Below are 12,875 nucleotides of genomic sequence, written 5' to 3' on the forward strand. Positions count from 1 at the left end.
ACCAGAGGGGGAGCCACAGCTGGATCTAAGCCACCTTGAAGAGGAGAAGAGGAGGGAGCTGCTTCAGATCTTCCCCCTGGGACTGTTCCGGGAGACTCCGGGCCGCACAGAGGTCACTCACCACCGCATCAAACTGAAAGATCCCACACCTCTTCGCCAGCGTATCTACAGGGTTCCAGAACGCCTGCTGCCGGTGTTGAAGAGGGAGCTGGAGGTGATGAGGGAAATGGGGGTCATTGAGCCGTCCTCCAGTGAGTGGAGCAGTCCGATCATTTTAGTCCCCAAAAAGGATGGAACTCTGAGGTTCTGCTTGGACTTCAGAAAAGTAAATAGCGTAAGTGAGCTGGGTTGGTATCCCATGCCAAGAATAGACGATCTGGTTGAGAGGATTGGAGGTGCAAGCTACATCAGCACTCTCGACCTGTGCAAGGGCTACTGGCAGGTCCCCCTCTCCCCAGAAAGTAAAGAGGTCACAGCCTTCAGAACTCCTTTTGGACACTTTCAGTTCACAGTCCTTCCATTTGGTCTCCATGGTGCACCTGCTACTTTCCAGCGTTTGATGGACAGAGTCCTGGCAGGCACAGAGTGGTTTTCAGCAGCTTACCTTGATGATATTGTAGTTTACAGCAACTCATGGGAAGAACATCTGCATCATCTACAGACTGTGCTGAACAAACTCAAGGAAGCGGGCCTGACCGTCCGTGCTGACAAGTGCTCCCTTGGCAAGCAAGAGACTCAGTATTTGGGTTTTGTGCTGGGGAAGGGGGTCGTTCAACCACAAGTCGGGAAGGTGGATGCAGTCAGGAGAGCTGAGAGGCCTACTACCAAGAAACAGGTGAAATCCTTCATGGGTCTGGTGGGGTTTTACAGTCAATTCATCCCTCGCTTCTCAACTGTCTCTGCCCCACTTACAAACCTCACTAGGAAGAACCTGCCAAACAAGGTGCGATGGACAGAGGACTGTGAGGCGGCCTTCCAGAGCCTGAAGGATTCCCTGTGCAGCGAGCCCGTTCTGAGGAGCCCGGACTTTGAGCAGCCATTCACAGTCCAGACGGATGCATCAGACGTGGCCATTGGAGCGGCGTTGCTGCAAGGGGAACCAGGTAACCTCCAACCCATTGCTTATATTAGCAGGAAGCTCCTGGAGCATGAAGGAAGATACTCTGTGGTGGAGAAGGAGTGTCTTGCCATCAAGTGGTCGCTCGACTCCCTGAAGTACTACTTGCTGGGGAGGAAGTTCACCCTGGAGACGGATCATCGTGCACTCTCCTGGCTGAAGGACATGAAGGACACCAACGGCAGGATCACCAGGTGGTTCCTCGCAATGCAGCCATACGACTTTGAGGTCCACTACAGGAAGGGAGTTGAGAACTGCACTGCAGACTACCTTTCCAGGACTCTACAGGGGGCGTCTTCAGAAGGGGGGGGGAATGTCACGGGGCTAGCCCGTGCCCTATAAAGTAAGGTGCACACTCTCACACATACACATGCTCCATGACCATTTCTAATGACATCTTGCCGGCATAGAAGTGTCCATGTTGCCGTGACGGTGCTGTGTCTCTCTCTCTCTCTCTCTCCCATGTCGCGCTTCTCTCTCTCTTTGTTTGAAGTCCAAGGGCGCGAAGTAACATTGATTCATTCATAAATGCATGCACATAAACAACACAGCTGTAGTCTTGCATTTTTACACAGAACGTTGCAATATGAATTAATGACAAAGAGACATTTAGTCTGTGCAATTAAATGTTATTTATTAAAGCATGTTCACAAATTGTTTGTCACCTTGTTCCTGGCTGCAGTGGACGATCCTCTGATTTAGACCGGAAAACCAGAGGCGGAGTCTCTCACCTCCTTTTATGGACGGTTTCCCGGGGGGTCGGGCCAAGTGTGGTAAAGGAGCAGGGGGGTTCAATGGGGATTTGTTGGAAAGCTATTTTACTTATTTAGAAGCATCCAAATTATTTCTAACGTGTTTAAATCATTATTGTTATTGCTCAATTCAATATAGTGGAGACATTATGCTTGTGAAGTGATGCTCTGTGATAATTGATTGTGAATACTAATTCCTGTCTCTTGGTAGGAGCCAGCTCCTATATAATGGTGGAGGCTGGAGCTCCAAGGGGAGATTCATACCTGGCTGTCAGAAGGACAGGCCACATGCAGTCTGGGCTGCTTGTCTTCTGCTGAGGCGCATTCACTCTTGAGCATTGCCTTTTAGTGCAGACTTGACCTATAATTTGCCTTAACCTTTTTCATTCATTTTGTCTTGATTTTGCAATTATCTTTTTGTTTGGTTTGTCTTTTTGGCCAAAATCTGCACTGTAAATACCTGCTGGGATCCACTTCTGTAAATAAAACACCTGCTGTTGAATTGGAAAACATCTCTTTTTTGCCTCCGTCGCTCAGCAACTCTACACCAACATTAGTATTAGATCTTAGTATAATTACAGTAAACAAACCACCATTGTCGAATTGGGACGAAGTCTACTGGAATGCTTCATGGAACAAAGAGGCCATTTACACCTGGCACTAACATGTGTTTCCTGTGATCGAATTGCAATAAGATTGTGCTTGACCACTTGAAAGTACAGGGGTAAACGCCCCCAAAACACCAGATTGCAATCTGATCACCCAAAATGCATGCTCACACCAGGTGTAAAGGAAATCAGGCTAATGTGGTCAAGCACCCAGCAAGCAAAATGACATCATGATAACGTTATGATGACGTCTTTCAGTGACGTCCAGGACGTGGCCACATCACAGCCGGTTTGGGGATGATTTAGACGTCTACGCGGGAACGTCAAGCTGACGTCGAAATATGACCATTACCATGAATGGGCATGTTCAGTTATTCTGCTATGTACACAGTGTATATTCAGCAGCTTTATACATAAAGATATAATTATGTCCAGATTAACAATTTATGCTACATTTTCAAAAAATATAATACTGCCCTGAGTGGGATTTGAACTCGGGATCTACGATTGGACGGCTATTCTACCACTACACTATCTGTTCACTGAAAAAATCTGCTGTACGTTGGAGTAATATAGCCTACCCTTTCAAAACATGGACCCCTTGTTCTTTTTATACCGGTATAACATCCATGGAGTCGGGACAGTTTTAATAAAAACAAAAGCTAATTTAATTCAAACCCCTCAAAATGTACAAGTGTCACCACCAGCCTATAACGTTTGTTTACCCAGTGCTCCTGCACATGCAGGCTATATGAGACACGAATATAGCCTATACCGTAGGATTATGGCAGAAACTTGTTTTATATTTAAAACGTTGGTGTCAAGTCTTTGTGGATCGGACATCACAGTGTAACCGTCTACAATCTGTGTAAGAAGAACCCCGAAACACATTAACGCCAATGCTACATTCCAACTTCCAACTCAAATGTATAGTTTATGCCTCGGAGTGTATTTTCTGTCTTTCAAAACAATTTGGCAACAAGATATGCAAGTGAGACAATTGCAGGATTCCCCCGCAATTCATCTCCTCGTAGTCCCACCTCCACGAATAAACAGTTTGTTAATCAGTACAGATTGTCCACATGCAAGTGTTGATCACTTGGATTTTGGATAAATAAATAGCCCTAATCTGGGCCAGATCTGACTCGTGTGATATGACTTGAGCTGGCCCCGATTGGGCTCTCTCGATTCGTCCGAGTCCGTCCTTGCTTGCTGGGCACTATCCGATTGCAATCTGATCACAGAAAACGCATGCCAGGAGTAAATGACTGTCCCTCAAAGGGAGACTGCGTTATGGCATTCAAGCTGTCTGTGTGGTGTAATGCACCTGCTTATACAAATACACACAATGATTTTGTTGTCATAGTTATTTATGTCTACTTACCCAGTCCACCCAGAAATGGTGAGATGGTGTCCCAGGCACGGATGCTGCCCATGGAGAGCATCTGCCCTATAGCCAGCTCCAGGTAGAGCAGGGGAAGACCCTCAAATACCAGTGCTATCAGGTATGGGATCAGGAATGCACCTGAAGAGAGTAGGGGGTAGATGGTTAGGCACCAGCCAGCATTCTTTGGAAATAAAAGTGATCAATGATCTTGCCATACTCCACCCTTCCCCCCACAGGTGGTGGAACCTGGCGACTTGGTCCCTGAATGGGACCGCTTGCTAGCTCAAGGCTTGCCGTTGAATGTGGTACAAACCATTCAGAGCGCTAGAGCGACCTCTACTCGCTCTCAGTATGCATATAAGTGGCGAGCCTTTGCGCGCTGGTGCACGGAAAGGGGAGTGGATCCAGTGTATTGTGGCATTGAGCCCATTCTCTGTTTCCTTCAGAGCCTGCATGGTGTGGGCCTGTCCCCTCAGTCCCTCAAGGTTTACGTGGCTGCGATATCCGCCTGCCACATGGAAATTGATGGCAGGTCGGTAGGGAGCCTCTTCTTGATCTCTCGATTTATGCAGGCTACGGCCGCCGACGCGGACCGTTTTTCCAAAATGGGACTTGGTCACGGTGCTGGAAGGGCTCCCTGATCCTCCCTTCGAGCCCGTTGATCGATTTGAAACACCTATCCCTGAAGACTGCATTGCTCTTAGCCCTGTCTTCCGGTAAGAGAGTTGGTGACTTGATTGCCCTTTCGGTGCAACAGTCCTGTATGGTGTTCTCTGACGACAGGCGCAGGGTCATGCTGCGGCCTTAATCCTGCTCATCAGCCTAAAAATCAGGGTCGCATGTGGTGCTTCCTTGCAGCAAGGATGGTTGTACATCAGCATATGTGAGAATCCGAGTTTGAAATGAAGTAAAACGTTAGGGTTGTCCTACAACCCAGGTTTTACGAGTGAGAACGAGGATTCTCACAAATTGGCCTCGCTGCCCTTGCTCTGCTCGGGGCGAGGCTGAATGCTTGGAGTGACGAGCCTCAGCCGGTCTGCGCAGGACACCTTGAGGGGTGCCTGGGTGGTTTTAAAGGTCTTTTTTAGAGGTAAAAAAAGAAAGGCATTCAGTTCAGCGCTGCTAGGCGGGCTTCAGCATATGAGAATCCTCGTTCTCACTCGTAAAACCTGGGTTTAACGTTTTAAGTTGACTTTAAAAGAACGATAACTGACACAGTCTCCACACTGTGATGGGAGACTGTCCCATGTGTGAGCTGCTCTCACTGAAAACGTTGCCTGTAGAAAGACAGACCTCCTCAAAAGGTATCATGCAATCCCCTCTTGCCACAGACCTGGTGCGTCTGTCATTGGTTGTTTTTTGCTTTATAAAAGCACTAAGGGGGGGGGGGGAGGAACCAGGCTATGCAGAATCTTATAGACAAGACAGGCATCTGTAAATTTGATGAAATTGTCCCAGCTCAGTAGATTTTGATTTCTCAGGCAGTGACAGTGATGATGGGTGTTTGGCTTCCTGTCAAGCACTTTAAGAGCCTGGGGGTATATGGACTGTAAATATGGACTGTAAAGGTTTGAGTGCTGTACAGGAGTCCTGTGCCCAGCTAGTTAAACAGTAAGACAATTTTCACTGCTATGTCAACACAGTACTCAAATCGCCATGCCTATCAGGCTAAATGAACATGACTTGCAGAACTAGAAGCATGCTTATCTACAGATTTTGTCTTATTGTGATGTTAATCATGTTTTTAGAGACGTTAAATGCTGAATGAGAAAGGTTAAACAACATAAACCATAGAAAGCATCTCACCTCCTCCATGGATGTGACAGAAGTAGGGAAAACGCCACACATTGCCCACTCCCACAGCATATCCAATGCAGGTCAACAGGGACTGGGCCTTGTTGGCCCACTTGGGCCTCTCTTCTTCTGTCCTGGAGCTCCATAAATCTGCCATCCTCAGCTTCAGTTGGATCAATGTTGGTGTTTTCTACCGTACGAGACTCACCTTTATGATTAACTGACACCTCACAAAGTGTAGCAATAATGGGTTTAATGGATAACTTGCAACAGCAGGCTAAGTCTTAGTGGTAGCCTGCTGTTGCAACAAGCCACCAAGAAACACTGAAGTTCTCAATCAAGCAAACCTTAATGGCAGACAAGAGTGAAAAAACAAACGCGAAGTTATTGTCGAAAATTATTTTTAACATTTTAATGAGAAGATTCATGAGAAAACTATATACAAATACAAAATGATATATTGTCTCATAGAACACATCTCATATATAAACCAACTAGAGTGACTAACAAAACTGCCCCCTTAACTAATTATTTTATTCTGTATAGCCTACAGATTTTTCTCACCACTTCCCTACATTGTATTTGACATCAGCATCTGATGGCATACAAAGGTCTGATAACAAAGCAAGCTTTCATAAATTTAATAAAGGGAATATAAAACATCTCAAGTGCATGAGTGAGGATGTGTCATGGCATAATATCTATATACAACAGGATGCTGAACCATGCCATAACAATCATTTTCACAAATTTTCAACACTACATTTAATAAATGCTTTCCTCTAGTTAAATGAAAGTTTAAGGCAGGCCAAGTTAATATCATGGTTCTCTTCAGGATTATTGAAATCTGCTATAAAGAAAAATAAACTACATAAAAGATATTTCATATGTCCAACTCCTCACAACTACGATACGTACAAAAAAATACAAAAATAAAATTTCCACATCTACTCCATATAGCAGTGGTTCTCAAAATCCTTGAGGGGGTTCCAGGGGGTCCCCAGCAAAAAGAGTAATTTATTTTCACTAGAATTCCAACCATAAGTATATAACAGAATGTATGACTATTTTGGTCATGTGTTTCATTTTCTGTAATAAAACATCCAAGTGTGATGACCCTCCCATCTCCTGGCCTTGCAGGAGCCTGGTGTTGGGGTCACACCTGGGCCCTGTGCACTTCCTGGGCTTTGGAAGATCTTCAGACCATTCAGTCTCTCTATCCTTGCCGATGTACCTTTTGTTCTGTTCCATTGTTTAACGTCTGTGTTTAGTTAGTTTCCCTTAGTTTTAGTTAATAAATCATTGCTTTAACTTAAAGTAACTAAACAAGTTACACAAACTACATCAAAGATAAACAAACAGAACAAAAGGTGCATCGGTGAGGAGGGAGAGAGACTGAATGGTCTGAAAGTATTTTTAAGCACAATGAGTGCACCAGTCCCAATCAGCCTAATGACCCCAGGCTCCTGCAAGACAGGGCCAGGAGAGTGGGAGGGTTGTCACAAAAGCTAAAATTATCAGATGGGGACCCTGGGACCAAATCTCCTCAAATGGGGTCAGTCGTCTCTATTTGTGTCAGTTTAGGGGTCCTTGACATGAAAAAGATTGAGAACCACTGCCGTATAGCAAAAATAAATACTATTTTGATAAGTTCAAAGAGTCTGCAAGTAATATAAAATCCACATGGATCATTCATTAACTACTCAATAAAAAAAAAAGGCTCCTGTAAAAATTCCATTCCTGATGGTGACATCTCATTTACTAACCCTTCTGATATAGCAAATGGATTCAATTAATTATTTCCAATGTGGGAGGTACCCTTGCCAAAAAAGATCAATCAAACTCTTCCTTATAGTCTAATGTATATCTCGACAGCACATATCCCGCTTCCCTTCAAAAAAATCTTCTAATAAATTATTGAGACTAGCATCTTTATCAAATCGCTATGAACCATCCGACCACCTCTGTTCAATAAACTAAATTTGTTATCTATTTTCAACATCAATATTTATTACTATTACTATTTCCTTTTTAATCATCATCAAATTTGCCTCAAACATTGACTTAGACTCAAGGATGATCTGATTAGATTTTGGTGGTCAAAGGTCAAAGGTCAAGGTCACTGTGACCTCTCGAACGCCATTTTCAAGCTTGTTAACGCGATATCTCAGGAATGCCTGGACGGAATTTATTCAAATTTGCCTCAAACATCGACTTGGACTCAAGGATGAACTGATTAGATTTTCGTGGTCAAAGGTCAAGGTCACTGTGACCTCACGAATGCCATTCCCAAGTTCGTTAAAGCGATATCTCAAGAACGGCTTGATGGAATTTCTGCCAATTTGGCTCAAACGTCGACTTGGGCGCAAGGATGAAAGGATTACATTTTGGTGATCAAAGGTCAAGGTCACTGTGACCTCTCCAACGCCATTTTCAAGCTTGTTAACGCCATATCTCAGGAATGCCTTGATGGAATTTCATCAAATTTGCCTCAAACATTAACTTGGCCTCAAGGATGAACTGATTACATTTTGGTGGTCAAACTTCAAGGTCACTGTGACCTCACGAACGCCATTCCCAAGTTGGTTAACGCAATATCTCAAGAACGGCTTGATAGAATTTCTTGTGATTTGGCTCAAACGTCCACTTGGACTCAAGGATCAACTGATTACATTTTGGTGGTCAAAGTTCAAGGTCACTGTGACCTCACACACCCAATTTCCAAGCTCTGTAACGCAACAGCTCAGGAGCGCCTTGACGGAATTTCTACTAATTTGCCTCAAATGGCGATTTGGACTCAAGAATTAACTAATGGCGGAGGCATAAGTCCACGTTGCGGTCGTTCTAGTTATTATTATTATTATTATTTTATTATTATTATTATTATTATTATTATTATTATTATTATTATTAATAATGTATTTATTTGTTTATTTATTACATTATTATTATTATATTATTGCTTTTCTCTTATTTTAACTTTATGTAAATTTCGAGCTTAGAGGGGAGGCTTTTCTATAATCCCCTTGGGGTTTCTTGCCTCTCCCGCACATTCCTCTTTTGCTTGTTATACTTCTGTTGTATTATTTCCTCGTGCTAATAAAATAAACTAAACTGAAAGAACAAGAATGATCCAATGCAACAAGCAAATATAAGGCAAGCAAATCAATGCAATGAGTAACAATATAACTAGAATGAGTGTCAAACATGAGCATAAAACCTGAGTACATAATTGCAGAGCATCTGTATACTTTAGTTTCAATAAAAGTTCAGAGTTGTGACTTGCATGGATATGAATAGAGAACCCACTGTTTAGTTGCTAATACACAATATTAAAAATTCAATATAATTGGACGTTTATGAAATCAACATAACAAATTCAATAATCTTGCATTTTTTATTTGCCAAATTATATAACATTTAAACACTTTCAATAAATTGTCTCATTTCCTTTCTCGACAGTATCCTTTTCTTGCAGCAGCGAACAACACCAGCCTGTACAAAGCATACACAGGGGCTGTGAGACTGGGGATTCCTGCCAAAATAAAGATGGCCACGTTGACCCATGCAGGGTACGGTACTGACGCCAGAGATGGGAATTCCTCCTGCAAACCATTAAGCGGTATAATTATATGGAACAACATTTACCACAGAAATGTTTGACAGGTGAAAGCTGTTACACCCCCTAACTAGTGTTGGAGTCGAGACCACCTAAACCGAGACCGAGTCAAGACCAAGACTGAAGGGGGGCGAGACCAAGACTGAGGGGAAGCGAGACCGAGTCAAGACCAAGACCGAGGGGGGGCGAGACCAAGACCCAGACCAGACCAATGCGAGACCATTTTCAAGACCATGAATATAATGATGGCTTACCCTTTACACCATTGCTCTGCTAACAATGATATAAATCATTATTTGGGAATTTTAGTCAAATAAAATGGCTGTACAGTATATACCCAATGACAGAAGGCAATCCTTCGATGGGAAACACTGCAATTCCATATGACTGACCTTCAGAAAGGCTCAACAGAATGAAGAAGAATGCAGAATGAATGAAGTGCTTACTGCTGCTAAATTATGACTCCCCCAAACAGGCACTGATTGGTAAATTATACAGTATATAATAATCCGTATGATGATACAGTATATGATCTGTATGTGGGGTATGCTGTTAATTAACAGAAGCATTAGTCTATAGTGGTTATGTTGAAACAAACATTTATGTGAAATGTAAACCTGTTGGTCTGCAGTAGAAAATAATTTCACACAATGGAAAACAGGGTTTTTCAGAATGGGCCTTGTGGTCTCTACTGGTCTTGAAAGAAAATCCCAAGTCCGGCTTGTCCGAGACCAAGTCAAGACCAAGACCGAGAGAGGGCGAGTCCGAGACGAGACCGAGACCATCACAATGTGGTCTTTGTCTTGGTCTTGAGACCAAGACCGGTCTAGAGTAGGCTACTCCAACACCACCCTTAACCTCTAACACAATTATTTTCTTGAACTAGTGTGCTTACAGAGTTGGGGTCCCAGACTAAGTAGGTCAGCTCTTTTTGGACTTGGGTCACCATGTAGAAGATCAAGATAACCAGGACAATTAGAGGACTGATAAACCTCCACGTAGCCTGCCAATAGATGGAGGGCTTATGTCCAATCATGAACTCCAAATCCTTATTGAACCTGGCAAGAAGGTTTCCGTTAGTTTTAGAAGAACAGCATTTTTGAAATCTGACATGAAGTCTTCTGGGCTAATGCTGCATTTGATTATAACTCGGAGGTCCCACATCTAGGAAATATGATTTCTCAACCCCCAGTTCATCATTTGGATGTTATTTCAACATGGCCACCCACATCGTATACGGTGAGAAAAATAAGATTGTATGAATTTTAAACACTTTTGACACATTTTTTTATTTGTAACTTACTATGCTTTCAGACCAGTCAGCATACCAATACAGTAGAGTAGTTGGTTAAACCCATACAATTTAACGTACAATTAAACATTAGCTGTTAGCTATCTAATAGCTGATGCTATTAGCATCCATGTTTTTCTGACTTGCATCGAATGCACGTAGGTCGGAGATAACGGGCCCTATCGTTGCATCGGCGCAGTTTCTAGGCCGAGCGGCAGGCGCAGATCAAAGCAGTGGGCGTGGACAGGCGCACTTGATATCGTCGTGCTGGCGCTAGATGCAGCCCAAAGCATTACAACCACGCCTTTTAGGCGTAAAATTATGCACTGTCATGCTCATTGGATAAGTGCAATAAACGAATGGCACGCTTGCCTTTTTAGCTCCAATTCCACTGGTCCCGCAAAACCAGATGAAACCCAAGCCTCTGACCCCCCCCCCCCCCCCACCTCCCTTCATCCCGTCTGTCTCCATATATCGGCTATTATTCCATATTATGATGCTTCTCAAACCAATCTAACTGCAGTTTAAATACTGCAAGCATGTAAATACGCTACACTATAGCAATATCAAAGTGAAAATAATGTTCTATGCATCAGCTAGAAAAATATAGCCTATTAGATTGGTGAAAGTTTGTCCAGAAAGATATCATTTTCTCTCGCCTGCTGCAGGAAGGATGATGCACATAAATATAGCCTACATTATGTCAAGTCATTGCATAAATGTGTTTTTATTGTAAAACTAAATGTGAAATAGGGCCAAGTTATTGGAGGGACATCACAGTATAGCAGATGCCATTAGAAGCGCGTTCCGAAGCGCGTTCCGCTGTTACTTCTCTAAATCACGTTAACTCGACAAGGGGTATATATAGGCCCAGGAGGACATATATGTTTCACATAGGGTGGTGTTTTCATTTCGATGTTTTATTTGGTCCAATATTGAAATGTTGACAATGGCAGGCTGTGTTACCATTACACATTAATTTAGAACTACCTTTTATATCTATTTTGGCTCATTTGGTTGCTATTTAGTAGCGAAATGGAGAAACACAATGCATGCTGGGAACTCAGAGAGAGAGAGAGAGAAGGGTGACAGAGAAGAGGCAGTGAAGGCACAGAATAGGCCTGCTTTTCAAAAGCGCAAAGCGCTAAATGTACGCCAGGTCCCAAGATATCACTAGGCTGGTATTTAGCGCCGACACGCCCACTTTGGGACTGCGCCACGCCCATTCAGCCTAAAGCGCATTTGGCAGCCTAAAGCCTATTGCTATCTTGCCGAAACAGGCGCAAGGCACGTTTTTTTGCGGTTAAGGCCCGTAATAGCGCCGATGGCCTGTGGGAGAATAGAGCCCAACATGTTTCCCACTTCTGACGCAGCATAAAAGCTCGGCATCTGGTCATCCGGTAAAAAGCGGATATGGCAGTTGCAGATCTGGGGGATACGGAAATGGTCTGTGCTCCAAAAAAAACAATTCTGCTCTGAAAACAGGGGCGTCATGCAGTAGTAAATAAATGTGAGGTGAGTTAAATGAACTAAAAACAAGTAATACACTAGAAGGATAACACTACAACACAAACCTAAAACAAATTGCCGGATACAGGGGGTGAGATCCACCGGATCTGGTGGATCTCCAGCCGGATGACAGATCCCAGGCTCTTCTCCTTTGAGAGAGAGCCTGGCGACGCAAGGTTAGTCATGAAGGGATATAAATGGATCCCTGTCACCTCTAATATTCTGCTCACGAACTGCAGTAGTTTGATACCTGGTAAGAACAAAAGTAGAGTCCGCACACTGCATAGAGACTTTGCTCCCAGTACTTTTATTGTAGGGATTACGTTCCGGTCATGGCGACCTTCATCAGAAGTTCACCATGACCGAAAGGTAAGTCTCTACGCAGTGTGTGCGCACTCTACTATTTTTACCTGTTGCTGTTTTGTTAGTCCTGCACCTGCTATGTGAGGAGTTGATGTGCTACTTTTATTTTGTAGTTTGATACCTGCCCATGAAAACTTGCACATATCGTTTTTGGAGAACCAGGCAATAGATGTGGTTATTTTTCAGTAGGTGGCAGCATATTGAGATGTCATTCAAACACTTATGCAGCTGTTGTGTTGTAGATGTAGTTTAAAGCACTAACCTGTCTATGCCATAGATGTAAACGATAGCTATCATCTCAAAGAGTCCGATGGTCAGAAGTGGAACAGAGCCAGCAAACTGGTCAAACAGAGCTAGCCAGTAGTTCCCTGAATGCTGCGCAAACAGGAGGGTAATGATGAAAGCCACGGCGCATGTTATACCTGAAAGCCATAC

At 43.5% G+C, this 12,875-nt stretch overlaps 1 protein-coding gene across 1 annotated transcript in view; it reads right to left on the reverse strand.

The window, feature by feature from the left end:
* Positions 1–12,875, reverse strand: part of LOC310785013 (sodium-dependent neutral amino acid transporter B(0)AT1-like) — a gene marked incomplete at both ends in the record, with an annotated part of 46,591 nt that overhangs the window by 24,270 nt on the left and 9,446 nt on the right. The window contains one exon of the mRNA XM_083646021.1: positions 3,862–4,002. Coding sequence (XP_083502147.1) covers positions 3,862–4,002 — 141 coding nt within the window. The remainder of the gene's footprint in view (positions 1–3,861; positions 4,003–12,875) is intronic.

Source organism: Poromitra crassiceps, assembly GCF_964638095.1.
Source record: "Poromitra crassiceps genome assembly, chromosome: 11".
NCBI classification, from domain to species: Eukaryota; Metazoa; Chordata; class Actinopteri; order Beryciformes; family Melamphaidae; genus Poromitra; species Poromitra crassiceps.